Genomic DNA, 26,654 nt, shown 5'->3' on the forward strand with positions numbered 1-26,654 from the left:
TGCCCATTTTGTACGCTGCTGGTACTCACGGTTTATTATCTACGCAGTCACTTCACCCCTACCTAAGTGTACAAATTACACACACTGACTTGGTAACCCCTGTATATTGCCTCGTTATTGTTACTTTAGTTAATTTGGTAAATATTTTCTTAACCAACAGTGCAGTTCAAGAAGAGTTAAGGGCTGGTAAGTAAGCATTTCACCGTAAGGTCTACACTTGTATTCGGCGCATGTGACAAAGTTTGATTTGTGAATAGTTACCACAGGCAGTCATAATCCCCGCCCATTTCTAAAATGTTTCTCATTTGGTTTTAAACCGAATTTGAATCACACTGCTAATCTTATGTCCACCCTTAAATTAAGACAAAGTTAATTTTTACAATATAGCCAATTTTGACTTTGTGGCTGTGGTAGGTAGCTCGCAAACTAGTGGAAACTCGAGCTGGTGGGGCGTGTTGGACCCATGCGCGAGCAGCAACGACAACTTAACATTTGCAGCTAATTCAGTAACAAACAACACCTGAAATAACCCTAATGCAAAAGCAACATCCGTCAATTTCAGCATCAGTCAAAACGTCTGGTCTCATTTAGCTCGACTTACCAAGTGTCAAATGCAGACAGGTTAACAGATGTCTTGTTATGATTTACAAAATATGATGTAAATATTAAAACAAGTAACTGGCTCGCTAGCTAAATCCCAATGAAATTGTTTGGCATGCTTATTCGTTTAACATCTCGACGCGCCGCAAACAACACAGCTGAAACATTAACATTTTTTCCCAGCATGCAATTTTGAAGGAATCAAAGTTGGTTATTTTTAATATCGTGGCATTCATAAACAATTTATATTATCGAATGTTCCAACTGAATTCCTTGATTAAAACAATCAAATGTAGCGTTGTAATCTTCAAATTCATGAAATACCCACCATGCAACCCAAACGCCACAGGTTTACATGCAGCTCCAGTTTTTCAACGTTACTCGCTATCCGGAACCCCTGGGATGAACTCTAAAATTGTTAATGGTAAGGATTAAGGCAAAAGGTTTAAGGTTATGGATAGCGCGAACCGTTTCTAAACCCTGAGCATTTAAAAACATATATATTTAGACAGGGAGTCAATGCTAAAACCAAAGTATATTTTCTAGATTAGTCCCGTTTAGCACAATACACACATTAAACTACACATACACATTAGACTAGAGGGAGTGGGGTTATGGGTTGAGATTATGTACACGGTGGTGGCTGGTGGGATCATCATAACTATTATCCAATCAGAACCCCCAAAAATGCTACATACAGTATACATGACATTCATGAATACCAATGAAATGAATGCCAAATGTCCACTTGACCTAGTATAATAATGTATTTACGTATTATTTAATACTGTAATACCAGTACAATTAACAACTATCAAAGACACTCATTACTAACCAGACTGACAGTCTTAGCAAATGTGGATACAATACCATTTCTGGTTAAAAAATGTAGTGGTATCAGCAGTTGGAAAACTTAGCAAGCAATTAACTGACAAGTAGCTACAGGAAGTCTCCTGATAATTCCTACTACGAATAGTAGGACTACGTTCAAGCAAAGATTGTGGAACATATACAGTGTAAAATGTGTAAACAATGCTCACAAAATAATACACAAACAACTTTGAGTCACAGTCATATTTGCCTCAGCTTTAAATACAGCTGTTAGCATATTGTTTTCAAATGGCCTGTTAAAGTGGTTCAAAACTAAACATTTTATGAAGTACAAGTTTTTAAAAAAGCTATATCTCTTATTTTGTCACAAATCAGTGCACACACTACAACTTTAGATTATCTGGGAATGTTGAGTGACAATGACACGCCATAATTGTTTTCCAGTTTCTTGATGGATGGTCCTAGATCTAAATTCTATAGCCTCCTTAAACTCCATCAGCCTTCATTGTGAATCTCAGATATGTTGTCAATGGACTGCAGCAGTTGAGATACCAGACAAAGAGTTTCTGCTCCTGTAAGTAATTTCCTGTGGACAGAATCAAACCGAAAGCCTGGTCATAGAACTTGGAGCAAATACCACAATGTTTAATTATGGTTAGAAAACACTATGAACTGAACTTGCACGTTGCATTTGACCAAATACCCACACAATCAATATGAGGAACTGTGTATTCACATCTGTATGTAGATGACACTATGGAAGAGAAACCTTACTTGATGGAAGTCTCAGCATTTGAGTGCTGCTTTGTTAAGGTACTCCGAGGCCACTTGCGCGTTATGTTTCATTGTATTTAAGGCAGCTGTCTCTCTAGCTCGAAGTCTCTCATTCTCAAACCGGCACCCCTCTACTTGGCCCTGCAATATAAAGAGTATCACATCATGCAACAGTGTTTCCTCTAGGATTTTTTTCAGCAGTGGTGGCAAGGGTTGCGCTACTAGCATTAGCACAATGTCATGCTAGCTGTTTCCATAGATACACTTCCAGTCATTGAGCCAACAACTATCCATTTGAAAGCGTGTCTCGGGCAAAAAATAAAAGAAATAATAATACACACACATACATCCATACATACACTGAGTGGACAAAGCATTAGGAACATTTTCCTAATATGGAGTTGCACCCCTTTTTGCCCTCAGAACAGCTTTAAATTGTGGGGAATGGACTCTACAAGGATGCTGGCCCACATTGACTTCAATGCTTCCCACAGTTGTATCAAGTTGGCGGAATGTCCTTTGGGTAGTGTACCATTCTTGAAACACAGGGCAAACTGTTAGTGTGAAAAATCCAGCAGCATTGCAGTTCTTGACACACTCAAACCGGTACGTGTAACGGATGTGAAACGGCTAGCTTAGTTAGCGGTGCACGCTAAATAGCGTTTCAATCAGTGACGTCACTTGCTCTGAGACCTTGAAGTAGTAGATCCCCTTGCTCTGCAAGGGCCGCGGCTTTTGTGGAGCGATGGGTAACGATGCTTCGAGGGTGACTGTTGATGTGTGCAGAGGGTCCCTGGTTCGCGCTCGGGTATGGGCGAGGGGACGGTCTAAAGTTTTACTGTTACATACGCATGGTACCTACAACCATACCCCGTTGAAAAGGCACTTAAATCTTTTGTCTTGCCCATTTAAACCTCTGCATGGCATACATACACAATCCATGTCTCTTGTCTCAAGCTTAAAAATCCTTCTTCATCTGTCCCCTCCCCTTCATCTACACCAATTTACGTGATTTAACAAGTGACATCAATAAGGGATCATATCTATCCCCTGGTCAGTCTATGCCAAGGAAAGAGCAGGTGTTCCTAATGTTGCGTACACTCGGTATGTATGCATGTACACTATCGTTCAAAAGTTTAGGGTCACTTAGAAATGTCCTTGTTTTTGAAAGACAAGCTAATTTGTTATACATTAAAATAACATCAAATTGATCAGAAATACATTGTAGCCATTGTTAATGTTGTAAATGACTATTGTAGCTGGAAACGGCAGATTTGTTTTATGTAATATCTACATAGGTGTACACAGGCCCATAATCAGCAACCATCACTCCTGTGTTCCAATGGAACATTGTGTTAGCTCATCCAAATTGATCATTTTAAAAGGAGAATTGATCATTAGAAAACCCTTTTGCAATTATGTTAGCACAACTGAAAACTGTTGTTCTGATTAAAAGAATGGCCTTCTTTAGACTAGTTGAGTATCTGGAGCATCAGCATTTGTGGGTTCGATTACAGGGTCAAAATGGCCAGAAACAAAGAATTTCTTCTGAAACTTGTCAGTCTATTCTTGTTCTGAGAAATTAAGGCTATTCCATGTGAGAGATTGCCAAGAAACTGAAGATCTCATACAATACTGTGTACTACTCCCTTTACAGAACAGCGCAAACTGTCTCTAACCAGTGTAGAAAGAAGTGTGGGAGCCCCAGTGCACACCTGAGCAAGAGGACAAGTATATTAGAGTGTCTAGTTTGAGAAACAGATGCCTCACAAGTCCTCAACTGGCAGCTTCTTTAAATAGTACCCGCAAAACACCAGTCTCAATGTCAACAGTGAAGAGGCGACTCAGAGATGCTGGCCTTCTACGCAGAGTTGCAAAGAAAATGCCATATCTCAGACTGGCCAACAAAAATAAAAGATTAAGATGGGCAAAAGAACACAGACACTGGACAGAGGAAGACTGGAAAAAGGTTTTATGGATAGACAAAGTTTGAGGTGTTCGGATCACAAAGAAGAACATTTGTGAGACGCAGAAAAAAATGAAAAGATGCAGGAGTGCTTGACGCCTTCTGTCAAGCATGGTGGAGGCAATGTGACCGTCTGGGGGTGCTTTTGTGGTGGTAAAGTGGGAGATTTGTACAAGGTAAAAAGGATCTTGAAGAAGGAAGGCAATCCCTCCATTTTGCAACACCATGCAATACCCTGTGGACGGCGCTTAATTGGAGCCAATTCCCAACTACAACAGGACAATGACCCAAAGTACAGCTCCAAACTATGCAACAAATATTTAGGGAAGAAGCATTCAGCTGGTCTATAATGGAGTGGCCAGCATAGTCACCTGATCTCAACCCTATTGAGCTGCACTTAGAAAGGACATTTCTAAGTGACCCCAAACTTTTGAACAGTAGTATATACAGATTTTTTTTAAATACCATTTTTTTTTTGCTGCGTTGGCCACCTCTGCTAAATTAATATAGGGGAAACACTTTGCAAACATATGTCAATGGAGCTAATCATGCAGTAACACCAGTAAGAGTCAAACCTGTAATTGATGAAGCTCCTGTTTGAATTTTGATACAATGTTTTCAGCCTTCACTGCTCGTTTCTGTCAAGAAGAAAAGGTCCAAGTAATGAATAAGACTTCATATCAACACACTTCTGTTTAGTAACTAATTATGACATTTCCTTGTAATCTTAGTGAGCTATTCATTGCATTGAGAAAGTATTCAGACCACTTTTTCCACATGTTATAGCCTTATTCTAAAATTGATTCAATTAATGTATTTCATCGATCTACACACACACACACACACACACACACACACAATACCCCATAATGACCAAGTGAAACAGGTTTTTAGAATTTTTAGCAAATTTATTAAATCAAAAACAAACCTTATTTACAGTTGTCAGAAGTTTACATACACTTAGGTTGGAGTCATTAACACTCGTTTTTCAACCAATCCACAGATTTCTTGTTAAACTATAGTTTTTGCAAATCAGTTAGGACATCTGCTTTGTGCATGACGCAAGTAATTTTTCCAACAATTGTTTACAGACAGATTATTTCACTTAATTCACTGTATCACAACTCCAGTGGGTCAGAAGTTTACATACACTAAGTTGACTGTGCCTTTAAACAGCTTGGGAAATTCCAGAAAATGATGGCATGGCTTTAGAAGCTTCTGAAATGCTAATTGACATCATTTGAGTCAATTGGAGGTGTACCTGTGGATGTATTTCAAGGCCTACCTTCAAACGCAGTGCCTCTTTGCTTGACACCATGGGAAAATCAAAAGAAATCAGCCAAGACCTCAAAAAATATTGTAGACGTCCACAAGTCTGGTTCATCCTTGGGAGCAATTTCCAAACGCCTGAAGGTACCACGTTCTTCTGTACAAACAATAGTACGCAAGTATAAACACCATGGGACCACGCAGCCGTCAAACCGCTCAGGAAGGAAACACATTCTGTCTCCTAGAGATGAACGTACTTTGGTGCGAAAAGTGCAAATCAATCCCAGAACAACAGCAAAGGACCTTGTGAAGATGTTGGAGGAAACAGGTACAAAAGTATCTACATACACAGTAAAATGAGTCCTGTATCGACATAACCTGAAAGGCCGCTCAGCAAGGAAGAAGCCACTGCTCAAAAAGCCAGACTACGGTTTGCAACTGCACATGGGGACAAAAATCTTACTTTTTGGAGAAATGTCCTCTGGTCTGATGAAACAAAAATAGAACTGTTTGACCATAATGACCATTGTTATGTTTGGAGGAAAAAGGAGGATGCTTGCAAGCCGAAGAACACCATCCCAACCGTGAAGCACGGGGGTGACAGCATCATATTGTGGGGGTGCTTTGCTGCAGGAGGGACTGGTGCACTTCACAAAATAGATGGCATCATGAGGTCGGAAAATTACGTGGATATATTGAAGCAACATCTCAACATCCGTCATGAAGTTAAAGTTTGGTCGCAAATGACTCTACCAAATGGACAATGACCCCAAGCATACTTCCAAAGTTGTGGCAAAATGGCTTAAGGACAACAAAGTCAAGGTATTGGAGTGGCCATCACAAAGCCCTGACCTCAGTCGTATAGAAAATGTGTGGGCAGAACTGAAAAAGCGTGTGCGAGCAAGGAGGCCTACAAACCTGACTCAGTTACACCAGCTCTGTCAGAAGGAATGGGCCAAAATGCACCCAACTTATTGTGGGAAGCGTGTGGAAAGCTACCTGAAATGTTTGACCCAAGTTAAACAATTTAAAGGCAATGCTACCAAATACTAATTGTGTATGTAAACTTCTGACCCACTGGGAATGTGATAAAAGAACAAAGCTGCAATAAATCATTCTCTACAATTATTCTGACATTTCACATTATTAAAATAAGTGGTGATCCTAACTGACCTAAGACATGGCATTTTTACTAGGATTAAATGTCAGGAATTGTGAAAAACTGAGTTTAAACGCATTTGGCTAAGGTGTATGTAAACTTCCGACTTCAACTGTACATAAGTATTCAGAACCTTTGCTATGAGACCCTTTGCTATCAAATTAAATGGATTGGACATGATTTGGAAAGGCTCACACCGGTCTATAGAAGGTCCCACAGTTGACAGAGAATGTCAGAGCAAAAAACAAACCATGAGATTGAAGGAATTGACCGTAGAGCTCTGAGACAGGATTGTGTCTAGGCACAGATCTGGGGAAGAGTACCAAAAAATGTCTGCAGCATTGAAGGTCCCCAAGAACACAGTGGCCATCATTCTTAAATGGAAGAAGTTTGGAACCACCAATATTATTCCTAGAGCTGGCCACTTGGCCAAACTGAGCAATCGGGGGAGAATGGCCTTGGTCAGGGAGGTGACCAAGAACCCAATGGTCACTCTGACAGAGCTCCAGAGTTCCTCTGTGGAGATGGGAGAACGTTCCAGAAGGACAACCATATCTGCAGCACTCCACCCATCAGGCCTTTATGGTAGAGTGGCCAGATAGAAGCCACTCCTCAATAAAAAACACATGGCAGCCAGCCCAGTTCCTGTGTGGAGATGGGAGAACCTTCTAGGACAACTATCTCTACCAATCAGACGGAAGCCACTCCTCAGTAAAAGGCACATGACAGCCCGCTTGGAGTTTGCCAAAAGGCACCTAAAGACTCTCAGACTATGAGAAACAAGATTATCTGGTCTGATGAAACCAAGATTAAACTCTTTTGCCTGAATGCCAAGCATCACGCCTGGAAATCTGGCACCATCCCTACGGTGAAGCATGGTGGTGGCAGCATCATGCTCTAGGGATGTTTTTCAGCAGCAGGGACTGGGAGACTAGTCAGGATCAAGTGAAAGATGAACTGAACTAAGTACAGAGAGATCTTTGATGAAAACCTGCTCCAGAGCGCTCAGGACCTCAGACTGGGGTGAAGGTTAACCTTGCCACAGGACAACAACCCTAAATACAAGGACAAGACAACGCAGGAGTGGCTTCAGGACAAGTCTCTGAATGTCTTGGAGTGGCCCAGCCAGAGCCCGGATTTGAACCCGATCGAACATCTCTGGAAAGACCTGATAATAGCAATGCATTGACGCTCCCCATCCAATCTGACAGAGCTTGAGAGGATCTGCAGAGAAGAATGGGAGAAACTCCCCCAAATACAGGTGTACCAAGCTTCTAGCGTCATACCCAAGAAGACTCGAGGCTGTAATCACTGCCAACGGTGCTTCAACAAAGTACTGAGTAAAGGGTCTGAATACTTATGTAAATGTGATAAGTTTTTATTTTTAATACATTTGAAAAAAATTACTTTGTCAGTATAGGGTATTGTCTGTAGATTGAGGAGGAAAAAACTATTTAATCAATTTTAGAATAAGGCTGTAACATAACAAAATGTGGGAAAAGTCAAGGGGTCTGAATACTTTCCGAATGCACAGTATTTCACATCTTCTAGATGATCAGTGAACGAAAACATATTCTTAAATCCTTGATAAACTGATGAAGTAGGAGAAAGAGGGACAGGTGCATACGGTCATTAACTGCAGGTTCTGCTCTACTGAGTGGACCATGGTCTCTAAAGCCTGAGCCGCCCTCTCCCCCTGCACTCTTCTCTTGTGCAACTCATCTGTGAGGTGTCGAATTCTATGGGTCAGTCAGAGACATGATGATGAGCATAGGTTAAACATGAATTAAATTGCATGAACATGTGTACAATTGACATCTTAAATATACATCTAAAGAGTGATATTCAAAGCATTACTCCCATGCCATAACATAATATATGGGCTTTAACACCATCCCCTAAATCCCTCCCACACTCCAGGAAGGTCTGTTCTCAGCAGACCATATCACTTCTGTCCACCTACCTTTGATCATCCTTCTCAGACTTTTTCACAAGATATTTAATGTTATTCCTGAGCTGCGTATTTTCCTCCCTCAGCTTTAAGAGAGAAACAGAAAATACAAAATAAAGGACTTGTGGCCAATCACATGGGGGGGTATACTACAAAGTAGGATCCGTGGGTTAGCCAGCTAACTTTGCTAAAACAACCATTGATAAGCAGCCTCAGATCCACTTTAATAACTCTACCTACATGTACAGTCGTGGCCAAAAGTTTTGAGAATGACACAAATATTAATTTTCAGTCTGCTGCCTCAGTTTGTATGATGGCAATTTGCATATAGTCCAGAATGTTATGAAGAGTGATCAGATGAATTGCAAAGTCCCTCTTTGCCATGCAAATGAACTGAACTCCCCCAAAAACATTTCCATTGCATTACAGCCCTGCCACAAAAGGACTAGCTGACATCATGTCAGTGATTCTCTCGTTAACACAGGTGTGAGTGTTGACGAGGACAAGGCTGGAGATTTCTCTGTCATGCTGATTGAGTTCGAATAACAGACTGGAAGCTTCAAAAGGAGGGTGGTGCTTGGAATCATTGTTCTTCCTCTGTCAACCATGGTTACCTGCAAGGAAACACGTGCAGTCATCATTGCTTTGCACAAAAACGGCTTCACAGGCAAGGATATTGCTGTGGGTAAGATTGCACCTAAATCAACCATTTATCAGATCATCAAGAACTTCAAGTAAAGCAGTTCAATTGTTTTGAAGGCGGCTTCAGGGCACCCAAGAAAGTCCAGCAAGCACCAGGACAGTCTCCTAAAGTTGATTCAGCTGCGGGATCGGGGCACCAACAGTACAGAGCTTGCTCAGGAATGGCAGCAGGCAGGTGTGAGTGCATCTGCACGCACAGTGAGGCGAAGACTTTTGAAGGATGGCCTGGTGTCAAGAAGGGCAGCAAAGAAGCCACTTCTCTCCAGGAAAAACATCAGGGACAGACTGATATTCTGCAAAAGGTACAGGGATTGGACTGCTGAGGACTGGGATAAAGTAATTTTCTCTGATGAATCCCCTTTCCTATTGTTTGGGGCTTCCGGAAAAGACCAGATGAGCGCTACCATCAGTCCTGTGTCATGCCAACAGTAAAGCATCCTGAGAGAATTCATGTGCCGGGTTGCTTCTCAGCCAAGGGAATGGGCTCACTCACAATTTTGCCTAAGAACACAGCCATTAATAAGGAATGGTACCAACACATCCTCAGAGAGCAACTTCTCTCAACCATCCAGGAACAGTTTGGTGACGAACAATGCCTTTTCCAGCATGATGGAGCACCTTGCCATAAGGCAAAAGTGATAACGAAGTGGCTCGGGGAACAAAACATCGATATTTTGGGTCCATGGCCAGGAAACTCCCCAGATCTTAATCCCATTGAGAACTTGTGGTCAATCCTCAAGAGGCGGGTGGACAAACAAAACCCCACAAATTCTGACAAACTCCAAGCACTGATTATGCCAGAATGGGCTGCCATCAGTCAGGATGTGGCCCAGAAGTTATTTGACAGCATGCCAGGGCAGATTTCAGAGGTCTTGAAAAAGAAGGGTCAACACTGCAAATATTGACTCCTTGCATCAACTTCATCTAATTGTCAATAAAAGCCTGACACTTATGAAATGCTTGTAATTATACTTCAGTATTCCATAGTAACATCTGACAAAAATATCTAAAGACACTGAAGCAGCAAACTTTGGAAATTAATATTTGTGTCTCAACTTTTGGTCACGACTGTACATATTACCTCGACTAACCGGTGCCCCTGCACATTGACTCTGTACCACTACCCCTTGTATATAGCTTCGCTATTGTTATTTTACTGCTGCTCTTTAATTATCGGTTAAGGGCTCGTAAGTTAGCATTTGCATTTCACTGTAACTACACCTGTTTTATTTGGCACATGTGACAAATAAATGTTGATTTGATAAAATAACTGATTTTCTGCTTAATTAGAAAACCTAAACTTGCATTTGTGATTTTGTTTGAGTCAATTAGACCATGCCCATTTCAAGCTTATGTTCCAAAAAATGTTGAAAGTTATTTTAGAAAATTTTGGCAACTTAGCTGACTAACTAATTGATACCCCTATGACATCTAGTTTGAAGGGAAGTGCATCTGTAAGCAAAGAGATATGAAAATAACCTTTTGTTGATCCCTATGGCCATTCTCTGTACTACTCTTCTTGGTCTTGTAGGAGAGCTCTGCCATGGATGTTTCGTCATCTCCCTCATAGTTCACTGGTGCACTCCTGTACTGGGGGGCCTTTGGTGAAAGTTCTTCATCAACCTGCCATACAGATAAGGAAGTATCCTCTTCTTCCTCGGTGCACAGGGAAGATTGACCCGAGTATGTGCTGCTGTCTGCTGCTGCAGTGCCACACAGTCTAAATTCATGCGCCTCCTCAATGGCTGATGGCTGGTAACTCACAGCCCACTCCTTTGTCTCATTGTCCAGAGACTGAGGAAACGGTGCGGGGTCTATGTAAAAGTGACCCTGGAAGTCTTGATCAAAGCTCTTAGGGCCCGGGATAGTATATTCCCCCTCTGCCAGGAATGTGCTCCCATATGCCTCCTATAACACAAAATGCAACAGTAAGAATGTAGGTCACTTTCACATAAAAATTACATCAAAAGTAATAATCTGAACAGTCTGACCATCTTTTCAGACTTTTTTAATATTATGCTGTGACATTTTTCCAATAAATGAACACCTCCAATGACTAAACACCAAATTACGTGCATATGCTTTGTAACAGTTCATCTCTGGGATTGAATGTAACACTGGTTCATTTAAAATGATCAGCACCTTTCGCGTTGGGTACTTCTTCTCATCTGAATCCCCTTGGTTTTTACTGCGGATTAACTCTTTGAAGGAAAAGGGATTCATATCATCACCATCTTCTCGGACTTCATCTATGAAATAAGAACATATTAAGAACATATATAACATATTGGTACATATTTGGATGATGGTCATTTTCAAACTGTCTAGTTGTCATTATTGGAGAAATACAAGAGTTGGACGATGTGTGGGGGCCAATGCCCCTACTCCATGTGATTTGTAATGGCCTGTGAGTCCAGAATGTCTCACTAAATGACAGCACCGTGCCAGAGTACTTTTACCAGGGGGAAGCATGCCCCCTACTGGCCATCCAACACCATGCCAGCAGCATGATTTCAAACAACCACCTAGGCCAAACAGCAGAGACTTTAAACCTAACACTAATAACACACACTGATCACTCTTCGATGGCGTTGAATAGATGTGCCCCTGCCTTAGATCGATGGGATGTGTGTTGTCTCATACAATGATGTGAATATTAAGTAGCCTATGTCATCTGGTCACTGATCAACTAGCTACTATAGATAGCTTAGTATCTATACTGGATTTGTTATGGAATTAACAACTTACCATCTTCAATTATAAGAGCTTTTGCAGATGTTTTATGCTTTGCCATGTTGATGGTTAACCAGTCAATTGGCGATGGAATGGTAGCTAGCTAGAACAGAAAGCTAGCGTTAGCGAAAAACAGAAGTGTGACACGGTCCATTTGATTATTAACTCCCGAAATAATGTAGCTACTTGCTAATAACTCGAGGTAGAAAAAAATGACTTGTCCTAAGAATGGTAATTGATCAAAATGACATGGTCCACATCAGATGTGTATATCCATGCAGCAAACGTTAGCTAGCTGCTGAAAATCACGTGGAAAATCCTAAACTTCTCACTTGTTAAAATTCAGGTGACGTAAAATGAAAAACAAACAAAACATTTCCCATGAGTCTCTAGAGATCCAATTTCCCCGGCAAATCTACACGTGCCGCGATTAATTCGTAATCCCGGTAAGCGTATTTAAATGGTAATTCTTATCAATATCATGTTTAAAATATAGTTCAGTTGCACACACTATAGCTAGCGAGCCGTCACATTTCTTCGGCTACCAAACAACCACTTAATTTCGTTGACGTGCTAGCTGCGGAAATTGGCACACCTGTGAAACTAATTTAGTTTTGCGCTAACTGTGTTAGCTATCCATGTTTGGCGAGGATAGCGAGGGCCGGTTACCAGATAATACTACGTACTGTTAGCAAGAAGTTATAAATAAGAAACGTATTTGTATAGAGATGGAGCATGGTGAATGAATTCCACTTAACTTATGGAGTTGCCAAGATCATGGATTTTCCAGATACCGCACATTGTGAATTCATAATCATTCGTTCATATCATTGTCATGCATTCATATTCATACTGCACGGCGCCCTATGTAGGCCTTGTATTCTCACATGCAAGTTATAAGGACTTTGTTAAGTTTACGGATAAAAAAAAAACATTTTTTATTTATTTCACCTTTATTTAACCAGGTAGGCTAGTTGAGAACAAGTTCTCATTTACAACTGCGACCTGGCCAAGATAAAGCATAGCAGTGTGAACAGACAACAACACAGAGTTACACATGGAGTAAACAATAAACAAGTCAATAGCACAGTAGAAAAAAAGAGTCTATATACATTGTGTGCAAAAGGCATGAGGAGGTAGGCGAATAATTACAATTTAGCAGATTAACACTGGAGTGAAATGATCCAATGGTCATGTGCAGGTAGAGATACTGGTGTGCAAAAGAGCAGAAAAGTAAATAAATAAAAACAGTATGGGGATGAGGTAGGTAAATTGGGTGGGCTATTTACCGATGGACTATGTACATGTGGGGCACATTGTTTGGAAATTTGAAAGATGTGTCGATCACCTGAGTGTTGTGTTTTATTATTTACTTTAATAGACCACGACAGAGGAGAAATATTGACCATGTCCCAAGAGAAGCCAGACGCTTGCAGCCAGACCCAGTCACAGCCAGACGCTTGCAGCCAGACCCAGTCGCAGCCTCCAACCCAGTCCCAGAGTGGCTCCAGCTCCTCCTCTGCTCCAGGCTCTGCCAGCCAGTCATCCTCTGGGTCTGGCACAGTCAGTTCAGTGGACACCATCCCCGTTAGGGACCTGTGCTCCATACCAGAGGAGCATGAGCCACAGCCCTGGGGCCTCCTGCTGCCTATGCAGAGAGGCTTCAGAGCCCACAGTGAGTTCAACAACCACATGACGTGCACCTGTTACCTGGGTGGTTAGGATGCCTTTAGGCAGGGCAGTTTAGTTGTTTTAAATGTTTTGCTGCAGTTTGTACTGAACACGTTTTCCACAATAGTGCGGGAACATGCTTTTGAGGTCTGTTTGAGCCCATGTGGTAGAGTGTGACCAGGGCCCGGTTTCTCAAAAACATCTTAAGGCTAAGTTCACTGTTAGAACCTTCGTAGGAGCATCATTCAATCTCTGAGCTGTTTCCCAAAACATCATTATTAACGTTGCACTTGAAAGCGCTTGTAATCTAATGCCTGCCTCAGACCACTTGTAGAACAGCTAAGTGTCATTAATGCTTTTTTTGCCCTCACGCATCACTTTATACACAAGATCTCTGCTAAAGATAGAATAAAAATATAAACCGTAGGCTATAGGCCCATTTCAATCATATTAAATTGCATTTCATGTTCAATTGAGTTCTATTTTGCTACTTGTAGGCTACCGTCTGTAATTTCTCAATATATTTCATGATGTGTAGCCTAACATGTGCACAATGATGTCCCAAATCGGGGATTTTGTGCATTTTTATTCGGTAAGCATTAGAGTAAGCCACTTCAGTATTAGCAGCAGTAGGTGTTAATATCTTTCTAGGAGATATTACCACCTACTGAGAAAACAACGCACTAAGTAACCGTTTTCTCTGTGTGGCGTTTTGGGAAATGTTACATTTTCGGCCATTGTAGGAAAGATGTATTGTTAAAAAACCTGTAAGGCTAAGTTCTATTGGGAAATCGGCCATGATCAATAAGTGTGTGACCATTTCAAATCATAAAACTACTGCAGCAGCACACTACAACATCGTCCTCTGAGCCGCCATAATCCGTAATCACAATGTTCTTCAAGTGGTCTTCCGCCATAATCCGTAATCACAATGTTCTTCAAGTGGTCTTCCAGATCAGTAGCATTTCCGTTCATTTACACATTGCGCAATAATGTGTCCTGCTGAAAGTGAGATTTTTTTTGTGTATTTTTCCACTAGCATCTGTGTATTCTCTTCTCTTAGCCTCTATTGAAATGGTAGGTTTAGTTTTACTTTTTTCTCCAGACTGTGTTGAGGACGACGCTTGGTTTGGCCGGCACACTAAATGCAACTATTCCTTTGATGTCCCCATACTGAGGAAATCGTCCAGATTTGCTGCATACAGCAATAAACATTTTAGGATATTCCGAGTAGGTCGATTCAACTTTTCACCACTATCTATGTCTTTTATTTAAGGAAGACCATTGTTTTGTTAATCAGTGTGCTCTGTAATGACGGTCAGGTCTTTACCTTGCAGGAGAAGAACATTGTCTATGTCTTTGACAACAGTAACAATGGCACGTTTGTTGACGGTAAAGTGATTGGAAAAGGAAAAATGTTGCCACTAGCGAACAATGCAGTGTTGTCCCTTGCTGAAGAACGCCACAAAGGTACCTTTTTTTCAGAGGTTTATTTCAATACATTTCTGTTTAGGTCACTGATACTTAAATAGCAGCAAGGAGGCCCTATCCATCATGACACTATATCCATGTATCTCTAAACGTTAAGTATGCTGCATCATTCCCTTAATGGTGATGTCGGCCTTAGTCTTTGCATTAATAATCAATTCAACTGATTTTTCTCCCTTCAATAGTGTTTGTGTTCATTGATCTCATGGTGGATGAGCAGTCCAACCTACCCAAAGAGTTAAGCGAGAAATACATGATCACCAAAAAGATTGGCGTGTAAGTGAGAATTTTATTAATTTTAACTTGTGTATTTTACTAAATCTTGTTACTCATGGTTTTGTTTTGAATTACAGAATAACATTCTAATATGATTTGTTATACCAGTGGTGTGTGTGGGGAAGTGAAGCTGGCTTTTGAGAGGGCCACTTGCAAAAAGGTGGCCTTGAAGACTATCAACAAGAAAGATTTCCCGGCATCTGTTGGCGTAAGTCTTATCACCATTTTCCTCCTCTTCTAGTTTATGAATACTAACTACTGCAATATAACACTCATCTTTGTTCAATTATAGACTGCCACGCGAAGTGCAGAACGAGAGATCCAGATTCTTCAAAAGATTGACCATGTAAGTATTATATCTAGAACTTATTATGATGTAATAACTGCCAAGGAGCCTAGTAAAGAAATGGCTCTTCATGTCCAATGTTTTCTTTCCCTGGGGTAATCAAATGCCATAGAAGTAGTCATTTTCAATGCATGTTTTCTACTGGACAAAGCCACAGACATCACACTTTTCAACCACTTTGTATCAAAATGTCCTCAAGTATTTGCCTGCAAATTGTCTGTGTAACCTTTGCCTCCTGTCTTTTCCAGCCTTGTCTGATCAAAACAAAAGACTTCTTCCAAACAGATGACTCATACTACATTGTTTTAGAGCTGTGAGTTTAGTTTTTCATTCAAGCAGCCACTTTTTTTTTTTTTATCAATGAGAAACCATTATAATTTTTGCTGCGTGTAATAATTTCTGTAGCCCCCCGAAGAAGTATAATTGTCACAAGCATAGTATTTCCCTTCCCCTTTGTTTTCTGTTTCAACTGATAGCATGTGTGTGTTTCAGCATGGAGGGTGGAGAACTCTACGACCGGGTCAAAAGCAAGCAACAGATCAAGGAGCCGATTGCCAAGCTATATTTTTACCAGATGTTGAAAGCAGTAGAGGTGGGTGGATTGATGTATTTCTCTTTTTTTCCTTCAGAATTTTGAGAATAGTGATATTTATGGTTTGCCTGAAGACTCGCACTGAATGCTTCCGCTGCTTTATCAATTTCTACATACTTCAGTCTGAATCTGCCATCATTGAGGTCGGTTGTGGTGACTGGGTGTTGTACAAAATAAAGTCATAAGCAATTGGATCGTCTTTAACCAGAGTATCAAAGCCAATGACGCATATTAAACGGCACTACCCACTTGTTCTGGCTCTGGATTTCTAGGACCAGTCAGACGGTCTGAATGTGTTCGTGTTCTAGAAGGGTCGGGGAGGGATTCAAATCCAGACTCATTGAGGAGAAGAAACAAACGCTTGTGGGTGTGGCAATTGGCCGGAGCAATGAGTGGGTAGCCAGGCAAATTCATGGTAGGATTTATTAAATATATTCTGGTGTGATGTTGAAATGTCAAAATACACCATACATTTACACATCTTGTTTCATACTGGAGATACTGTCGCTTGAGTAGATATTCAACTGCTTCCTTATGCTGGTTTATCTCGCATTCCTTCCACTAGTACCTTCACAACAATGGCATCATCCACAGAGACCTCAAACCTGAAAATGTGCTGCTTTCGTCTCACGACGATGTTTGCATCATCAAGGTAAGGTTTCTCAAATCCCAATGTGGGTCTTTCTTCCACAGTGAATGATCATGGTAGATCAAGAGTATGTGAGGGTAGATAAAGTTATCCACTTATTCATTGTCCTCCTGAAGTGGACCTCTAGACACAATATCTGGAGAAGGGAAAAAAAACTAAAAGCTTGGTTGAATAGCCTCACTGAAGTGAAGAGTTACAGGCCTCTCTCTCTGTGACAGATCACAGACTTTAATCAGTCCAAGATACTGGAGGAGTCTGCCCTGATGAGGACCCTTTGTGGAACACCCACATACCTGGCACCAGAGGTGTTTACAGACGCAGTCACTGTGGGCTACAGCAGGGCTGTAGACGCCTGGAGTTTAGGGGTCGTCCTGTTTGTGTGGTAGGGATCCATGTTCCTGATGCCAGGATCACAGACATAAGTGCTGCTTTCTCTGACTGTAGTAGATATACAGGACTGTCAGCTTTAATTTGAGGGTATTTTCATCCATATCGGGTGAACCGTTTAGAAATTAGAACACTATGTACACAGTCCTCCCATTTTTAGGGGACCAAAGTATTGGGACAAACTCACTTATGTATATTACAATTGTCAAAGGTTAATTATTTGGTCCAATACTCCTAGCACACAATGATTACATCAAGCTTGTGACTCCACAAACTTGTTGGATGCATTTGCTGTTTGTTTTGGTTGTTTTTCATATTATTTTGTGCCCAATATAAATTAATAGTAAGTAATGTAGTGTGTCATTTGAGTCACTTTTATTGTAAATAAGAAAATGTTTCTAAACACTACTACATTAATGTGGATGCTACCATGATTATGGAATTCAGGTATATCCTTAATCATGGTAGTATCCACATTCATGTAGTAGTGTTTAGAAACATTCTATTTACAATAGTGACTCCAAAATGACATTATTTACCATTCATTTCTATTAGGCACAAAATAATCTGAATCGCAAACCGCAACTGCATCCAACAGGTTTGTAGAGTCACAAGCTTGATGTAATCATTGCGTGCTAGGAATATTGGACCAAAAAAAGTGCCATTGTCCCAATAGTTTTGTTGCAACTTTAAATGTTTCCAGGCTTATCAGTGTACTAAGGGCAGTGTAATGCAACTATTTCAATCAATTTGCAAATAACTTGGGCCAAGATTACTTTTCAACAGCACATACAGTTTTCCTGTTCACAGATTCACTTAAGTGTTAATACTTTTATATGTGACGTTTACTTCTCTCCCCCTCAGTTTGGCAGGCTATCCCCCATTCTACCCGAATGCACGAATTGGTTTGTCAGTCAGTGATCAGATCACCCAGGGAATATATACATTTATTCCATCAAAATGGGACGGCATCTCCGATGATGGTAAGGGACTAATGTAAATCCTCAAAATGACCTAAAAATGTACTGCATGCATGTTTGGCTCTGTCATACGTGTGCCCGAGAACATGCATTTGAAATGGATTCCACCTGTCTTGGGTTTGTAAACAACTTTTGCTACTTTACTACAGTCGTATTGATAATTCAATGTTGTCCGATTACTACTTTTACTTATCCAATCATGTCTAGCCAAAGATGTTGTGAAGAAACTGCTTCGAGTGGACCCCAATGCCCGCCTCACCATTGAGGAGGCATTACAGCATCCCTGGCTGATGGTAAGATTTATTGCTGTCTCATTGCCTGGCCCCAGTGCCATCAATGCGGGTATGTTTACTGCATAATGGGTATTTTGGGCTAGGCAGTGTTGTAAAAGTGGCAATGGCGAGTAATCTCTGATCCCATCAATCTCCATCTCAGGATGAGGCAATGAAGGAGACCGCTGAAGGCATCATGTACCCCAAGGACCCCGGAGATGCCGATGCCACAGCAGACCCCGGAGATGCCGATGCCACAGCAGACTCCGGAGATGCCGACGCCACAGCAGACCCCGGAGATGCCGATGCCACAGCAGACTCCGGAGATGCCACGGTAGTGAGAAACAGTCATTCTACTGCATTATTTTCCCACCCCTCTCCTGGCGGACCACTAGACAGTCCACATAAGCAAGTTCTTGGTGTTTAGTTGAATTAGGTACTTAAGTGCAGGGCAAGAAAAAAATAAATGTGAACTATCTGATGGTCCCTGCAGGAGAGGGTTTGCCATATGTCAGTATTGTCCAGAGTATGGTGTTGCTCACAAAATTTAAGTATGTCTCTTATTACTTTAGGCCTCAACCGGAAAGAGGTCAAGAGATGATAAGGAAGAGCAGCAGCCAACAAAGAGGTGACCAGGCCCATCCATAGAGGCAACATGAGCCATATTCCACCCTCGTCACCCCATTGGAGACTCCCCTGATGTTTTTCTTCTGGCAATTAGGCCTACTTGAAATCAGTATATTGCATTTCAACACCGATCACTGTAATCATTCCCACATGTCCCTGTTCAGGATAGTGCAATCAACTGGAATTTACTTGATTACTGCATGTTAAGTTCCAACTCGTGGGCACATGCGGAGCTAGCTCCACATTGTTACGGTGGTGATATGTGAATGCTTCCATACAGCAGTTATAGATTAGCTAGTGTAAAGCATAGCAGGTACATTTTCAACTAACCAGTTCTTGGTGATACTTTTGTCATTCTCAATTCTGGAGAAAAGTATCTTCTCGATGTCCAGTTGCAGGTGGTTCTCCAAAAATATATTAAATCCACGTTTGCACCGAGTGAGGAGTTCCCTCGGCATCTTGTTTCCCCAAGAGCTTTGCAGGAACTAGATGTTTCGATGTGACACGGCCACATGTAGGCGACAGAGCGTCATACAGTGGGACCAAAACAATCTGCAGACATGCAAGAGGCATTTGCATTTCTCACTCGATACAAAACGTGGATTTAATATGTTTGAATATTCATTTTTTTAGGGGAGAACCACCCGCAACTGGACATTTTATAAGATGTACTTTTCTCCTATATCAAGAACAAAGAAAGTATCACCAAGAACAGGTTAGTTGAAAATTGGCCTGCTATGCCTTATACTAGCTAATGTGTAATGTATGGAAGCATTCATAGATCAGTGCAACAATGTGGAGCTATGTCTACTGGAAATTGCCTCCTGTTTTGTAAATTGTTTTTGTACAAAAATGTTATTTTCCACTGGGTTTTTATTGTGCATCCCATTAAAAAAATCTTACTTTATTGAACATTTTCACCCCAGGTCAAGGTTCTTGTTCATTAACCTGAACCATCTAATTTTGCATCATATCATACAGTGGCTCATGTAAGGCACTCTGATCACCCACCCATAAAGCCTTTAAACAGAACATCAATCTCTAGGTCAACAAGGACAGCACAAGCATAATCAGTGCATTAATCTGTGAGTAGTGTTGCTGTTAATCATTGTGCAAGCTTTTATATGAAACTATATTCAGATTATCTCAGTTTGGCATTGGACCTGTCCCAGAGACGGTACAGCACTGTGTGTGCCTCGTCAAGTGTCCCCCACTGGACCCGACTCTTCCAGCTCAACAGCTTGGGCCGATCCTTCAGGATGTCTAACGCCACCTAGGGGCTGAGAGCAAGCAGTCAATTTATTTAGGCTGACTCACGTGATTCTGTAAATGGGTAGCAATCAGACAATCCATAAATCTAAATATACTGTAGTATGTGGTTAAACAGACAATGTTCCTTGACTGTTGTAGGACCATATTTTCAGCAGAAATGTATGCTTCCCCCAGTGATTGAACTCTGCTGGAGAAGTTGGTCCACTGCTCCTCACCTGCATGAGTTCACACACGGCCAGCAAGTTAGCCAGGCTGATGTCATCTCCACAGAGGAAGGGCTGCCTCTTGAGGAACATGTTCTCCAGCTTCTCCAGGGTGTCACCCAGGTCTGCTAAAGCCCTCTCCACCTTTAGTGGGTCTGTGGGCTACCCTGTCATACGGGGCAGTAAAACCTACACCACAAAGCAGCATTGTGTACCAGCAACAACATCAGCTATAACATTGCCTACAAAAGTCTTATTGCAATTATGTGTAATATCTAGGCTGCAAAGAGATGGTGGCAGTGGGACTAGGCTACATTTTACCTGCCATAAAGCATAGTGTGTTCCATGAGCGAGCCTTACCTCCACGTTAAAGACCTTGGTTGCATGTGGTGGTGTGTTGGTATGGTGCCATCGAACCAGGGGCTAGTGACGCCTCTAGCGTTAAGATGCAGTGCCTTCGACTGCTGCCCCACATGTTTTGGTTACTGTAGAAACAACTGAAGCCTCTTTTTATTGTCGATTGTGAAATAATAGCATAGATTGACTGTTGACATTTTGAAGAGCTAGGTAGGTAGCTTGCAAGTACACACACTGGGGATAACTCTGTAAGAGATCAAAGTTCAAGGTACAGTAAGTAAGCTTACGTTCACTGCAGGACAGAGCTCTGCTTTTAAAACAATGTATCGCTCAGTCTGTTAATGTATCAAACATCAATATGCATTTCCATTTAACAAGAATAATCTGTGTAGGTACCTTAAGGATAAGATTTCTTGCATGTTAGCTAGATGTTGGTAACGTTAGCTGTAGCCCAAAGGCCGGCAGATGGTAATATATGCTGGCTACGGCACTAGCTAGTAGCCTAGCCAGCTGTAAACTCACCTTTTCGTATCGCAACAGTTTTCACCGTGTGCGAAATTGTATTGCTCTACATGGTTGTGACAATAAATCTAAATACACTTTTAATGCCTTTCTACCAGCCATTATAAACGTATTTGTATTCTTAACTACATACTGGGTACTGTAAACTACTTAGCCACCACCAAGTGAGTCAAAACAAAGGCGTGCAAGCATATATACTCAGTGCGTGCAGGGCGTAATCAATGGATGGACTAGCAGCAGACAGTGTTGCCAACTCCTCAGTAAGGAAAGTAGCTATTGGCTGTCCTTTTTTAAATGTTTTACATTTATTTTATTAACAAATCAATACAGAAAGTACACGAGGGAACACAAGTGTGTATATATAGATTATATACAACGGACAATCAAGCTAGGGGGTACAATATCACATTACAATTACACAAGGACCTTAAGGGACATACATACACTTATAATTCTAACTGCTTTTTTGTTAGTAGAGTATTTAATTGTCTTAATACAGTTCCATTTATTTTTGTAGGGTAAGAAAATGTATTTTTATGTATATGAAATTTGGCCAAAAGAATAATGAAATCAATTACATACAAATGTTTCAGCTTATTTCTATCGCATGTAAAGAATCCAAGCAGTACATCTCTCCACAATAGTGTAACATCTATATAAATGTGTTCAATTATAAATCTACTAATGTCTTGCCACAGTTTTCTTACATGAATACAATGCCAAAAAAGATGCAATGTTGCTGCAGATGCACTGTTTCTGGGTGGTCATTACAAAAGGAGCAATTTGAGTGAATGTTTTCCTTAAACTTCTTCATATAGTGGTTGGCAGGATAATATTTATGAATAATTTTAAAGGAAACTTCCTTAATTTTGTTAATATTAGGTATGTGTGTGGCAACATCCAAACTTTTTTCCAACAGATATTATCAATAAATCCATTCCAATAAGGCATGACATAAGGTATAGATACAACATCCTGCTGAAACAAGGCTCGTATCGCTCTGTTGTTGAATGGACCAAAAGAGAAACAAATCTTTCCTACTGATGGGTCAATAGAAGTTAGGCCCTGAGGGTCAGGTCTTGACACGTTCCTGAATAACAGAGCAACACCTGAGGGAATGGCATCTAAAACAATTGCTAAATCTTTAGGTGTTACAGGGACTTTGTAAGGTGATAAGAATTCCTTATGACTGAGTAAAAGACCCTCTGCATTTACCAGTTGGCTCACCAATAGGATATTATTTCGGAACCAATATTCTAAAAACAAATAAGTATTTTTATACAATATATCCCGATTATTCCATATGTAATATCTGTGTGGAGAATTTTTTTTATAAATTAAGGAACATGACAAGAAAACCTGCCGAAATATTTTTAGAACTACAAATTAACTTTGTTCTGTCGATTCTTGTTTTTTTTATGTCATAATTCCAACCCTCCTCCTTTATTTTTTTTATTTATTTTTATTTTACCTTTATTTAACCAGGTAGGCAAGTTGAGAACAAGTTCTCATTTACAATTGCGACCTGGCCAAGATAAAGCAAAGCAGTTCGACAGATAAAACGACACAGAGTTACACATGGAGTAAAAACAAACATACAGTCAATAATGCAGTATAAACAAGTCTATATACAATGTGAGCAAATGAGGTGAGAAGGGAGGTAAAGGCAAAAAAGGCCATGATGGCAAAGTAAATACAATATAGCAAGTAAAATACTGGAATGGTAGTTTTGCAATGGAAGAATGTGCAAAGTAGAAATAAAAAAATAATGGGGTGCAAAGGAGCAAAATAAATAAATAAATTCAAATTAAATACAGTTGGGAAAGAGGTAGTTGTTTGGGCTAAATTATAGGTGGGCTATGTACAGGTGCAGTAATCTGTGAGCTGCTCTGACAGTTGGTGCTTAAAGCTAGTGAGGGAGATATGTGTTTCCAGTTTCAGAGATTTTTGTAGTTCGTTCCAGTCATTGGCAGCAGAGAACTGGAAGGAGAGGCGGCCAAAGAAAGAATTGGTTTTGGGGGTGACTAGAGAGATATACCTGCTGGAGCGTGTGCTACAGGTGGGAGATGCTATGGTGACCAGCGAGCTGAGATAAGGGGGGACTTTACCTAGCAGGGTCTTGTAGATGACATGGAGCCAGTGGGTTTGGCGACGAGTATGAAGCGAGGGCCAGCCAACGAGAGCGTACAGGTCGCAATGGTGGGTAGTATATGGGGCTTTGGTGATAAAACTGATTATCCTGGCTTGGGACTGGCAAAAGTGACCTAAAGAGACACTCTGGCGGAGTTACTTGGTTTTTTACATTTATTTTTTTGTTTAGTTTTGGTTTTTAACCTTATGGTCCACTTAGGAGCCTACAACAAGTCACAGTAAAACATGAACATTTTTAACCATAACATTTAAAAACAATGTTGGTATACAATCTACATTAACCTCTCTGAACTACTGATACCGTATCCGGGAGCGTAACTACACCCTCAGGCTCATTACCATAACGCAACGTTAACGATTTCTCAAAATCGCAAATGAAATGAAATTAATATGCCTGCTCTCAAGCTTAGCCTTTTCTTAACAACACTGTCATCTCAGATTTTCAAAATATGCTTTTGAACCATAGCAAATCAATCATTTGTGTAAGAGTGATAATGGCTGCCGTAGCATTAGCGTAGCATTTAGCACATAACATTTTCACAAAAACCAGCAAAGTAATCAAATAAAATAATTTACCTTTGAAGAACTTCAGATGTTTCAATGAGGAGACTCTCAGTTACATAGCAGATGTCCAGTTTTTCCTGAAAGATTCTTTGTGTAGGACAAATTGCTCCGTTTTGTTACTACACATTTGGCTACCGAAACGAACCGAAAATTCAGTCACCAAAACGTCGAACTTTTTTCCGAATTAACTCCATAATATCGACCGAAACATGGCAAACGTTGTTTGAATCAATCCCCAAGGTGTTTTTTCACATATCTCTTCATTGATATGCCGTTCGTGGAAGCATGGTTTGTCTCTGAATTCCATGGAAAAATACCAGCACCTGAGTTTTGCGCATCAATTTCCACGCAGGACACCGTGCGGGACACTTGGAAAATGTAGTCTCTTATGGTCAATCTTCCAATGATATGCCTGCAAATACGTCACAATGCTCCAGACCCCTTGGGGAAACGATAGAAAGGGCAGGCTCATTCCTGTCCCATTCACAGCCATATAAGGAGATTATGCAAATTGGTGCCTCAGAAATCCTGTTCATTTCCTGGTTGCAGAAACATCTTGGTTTCGCCTGTAGCATGAGTTCTGGGGCACTCACAGTGAAAATCTTTGCAGTTCTGGAAACGTCAGAGTGTCTTCTTTCCAAAGCTACCAATTCCATGCATAGTCGAGCATCTTTTTGTGACGATATATTGCGCTTAAAACGGGAACGTCTTTTTATCCAAAAATGAAATAGCGCCCCCGTAGGCTTACTAAATGGACCAAAAAGAGACAACTGTCAATGTGAGAAAATTATGGTAGCTAGTCTGGCCCTAATTCAGGTTCATTGTTTTTTTAAATGTAAGCCAGGGCTGGATCAGCCAGCGGCAGCTTCCCGCATGCGTGATTAATTTGCAGTCTGGACGTGGAGGGGGGAACATCTGCTCTGATTGCAGCTGGGAGGGACTGTTGATCAGATGGTCATGTACAGGTAGAGATATTGGTGTGCAAAAGAGCAGAAAAGTAAATAAATAAAAACAGTATGGGGATGAGGTAGGTAAAATTGGGTGGGTTATTTACCGATAGACTATGTACAGCTGCAGCGATCGGTTAGCTGCTCAGATAGCAGATGTTTGAAGTTGGTGAGGGAGATAAGTCTCCAACTTCAGCGATTTTTGCAATTCGTTCCAGTCACAGGCAGCAGAGAACTGGAACGAAAGGCGGCCAAATGAGGTGTTGGCTTTAGGGATGATCAGTGAGATACACCTGCTGGAGCGCGTGCTACGGGTGGGTGTTGCCATCGTGACCAGTGAACTGAGATAAGGCGGAGCTTTACCTAGCATGGACTTGTAGATGACCTGGAGCCAGTGGGTCTGGCGACGAATATGTAGCGAGGGCCAGCCGACTAGAGCATACAGGTCGCAGTGGTGGATAGTATATGGGGCTTTGGTGATAAAACGGATGGCACTGTGATAGACTACATCCAATTTGCTGAGTAGAGTGTTGGAGGCTATTTTGTCAATTACATCACAGTAATCGAGGATCGGCAGGATAGTCAGTTTTATGAGGGTATGTTTGGTAGCATGAGAGAAGGATGCTTAATGGCTGTGATAGGAGAAAACTGAGGATAGATCAACAACATTGTAGTTACTCCACAATACTAACCTAATTGACAGAGTGAAAAGAAGGAAGCCTGTACAGAATATAAATATTCCAAAACATGCATTCTGTTTGCAACAAGGCACTAAAGTAATACTGCAAAAATGTGGCAAAGCAATTCACTTTTTGTCCTGAATACAAAGTGTTATATTTGTGGCAAATCCAATAAAACACATTACCGAGTACCACTCCCCATAATTTCAATCATAGTGGTGGCTGCATCATGTTATGGACTGGAGAGTTTTTTAATGATAAAAAATAAACCGCAAAATCCTAGAGGGAAACTTGGTTCATTCTGCTTTCCACCAGACACTGGGAGATGAATTCACCTTTCAGCAGGACAATAACCTAAAACAGGGGTTCGTAAACATTTTCACTCAGGCCCCCCTTCCAGCATTGGGGAACATCACGCGCTCCCCTTGTGCGCATGCCACATCTATTTCTATGGGCACAAGCACTGTTCATGACACAAACTGTTCAAACAGTTTTGCAAAATATTTTGCAGGATTGCACTAACCAATTTCTCAATTGTACCTTGTGCATTATATTGTTATTACTTTCTATTAGTAAGTTGAAAGCCGGACTGAGTGTGCCAGTTGGAGCTCTCCCCCTCACCCCACAGTTTGGGAACCGCTGACCTAAAACACAAGGCCAAATCTACACAAGTTGCTTACCAAGA

At 41.0% G+C, this 26,654-nt stretch overlaps 3 protein-coding genes and 1 pseudogene across 5 annotated transcripts in view; 1 reads left to right on the top strand and 3 right to left on the bottom strand.

The window, feature by feature from the left end:
- The window catches only part of LOC109876165 (snRNA-activating protein complex subunit 4), a 22,854-nt gene extending 21,320 nt beyond the window's left edge, over positions 1-1,534 (bottom strand). Inside the window, exon 1 of one of the 2 annotated variants that reach the window (XM_031817967.1) lies at positions 602-1,534. The gene's annotated coding sequence lies outside the window, so the exon portion shown is untranslated. The remainder of the gene's footprint in view (positions 1-601) is intronic. The other variant, XM_020468634.2, reaches the window with a different exon arrangement.
- Positions 142-20,185, top strand: LOC109876183 (serine/threonine-protein kinase Chk2-like). 2 transcript variants are annotated; one of them, XM_020468646.2, is made up of 15 exons: positions 142-186; positions 13,367-13,660; positions 14,762-14,886; positions 14,994-15,126; positions 15,330-15,420; positions 15,529-15,628; positions 15,713-15,766; positions 16,015-16,079; positions 16,259-16,358; positions 16,924-17,010; positions 17,226-17,389; positions 18,259-18,377; positions 18,582-18,667; positions 18,810-18,980; positions 19,219-20,185. In XM_020468646.2, exons 2-15 carry the CDS (start codon positions 13,393-13,395, stop codon positions 19,276-19,278), a joined length of 1,623 nt encoding a protein of 540 aa, XP_020324235.1. In that variant the 5' UTR covers positions 142-186; positions 13,367-13,392; the 3' UTR covers positions 19,279-20,185. The 2 variants fall into 2 exon arrangements, with proteins under 2 accessions (XP_020324235.1, XP_020324229.1); XM_020468640.2 differs by lacking the exon at positions 142-186 and adding an exon at positions 12,355-12,431.
- On the bottom strand, positions 1,666-12,880 carry LOC109876199 (endosome-associated-trafficking regulator 1-like). Its single transcript, XM_020468664.2, has 9 exons — positions 12,318-12,880; positions 12,001-12,088; positions 11,395-11,501; positions 10,732-11,160; positions 8,563-8,636; positions 8,227-8,338; positions 4,747-4,809; positions 2,206-2,346; positions 1,666-2,017 (listed from the first exon to the last, which is right to left on the bottom strand). Exons 2-8 carry the CDS (start codon positions 12,044-12,046, stop codon positions 2,218-2,220), a joined length of 960 nt encoding a protein of 319 aa, XP_020324253.1. The 5' UTR covers positions 12,047-12,088; positions 12,318-12,880; the 3' UTR covers positions 1,666-2,017; positions 2,206-2,217.
- Positions 20,129-26,518, bottom strand: LOC109872923 (glutathione S-transferase theta-1-like; annotated as a pseudogene).
- Positions 26,519-26,654: the final 136 nt, after the last annotated feature.

The sequence above is a fragment of the Oncorhynchus kisutch genome, linkage group LG3 (assembly GCF_002021735.2).
Source record: "Oncorhynchus kisutch isolate 150728-3 linkage group LG3, Okis_V2, whole genome shotgun sequence".
Taxonomy (NCBI): Eukaryota; Metazoa; Chordata; class Actinopteri; order Salmoniformes; family Salmonidae; genus Oncorhynchus; species Oncorhynchus kisutch.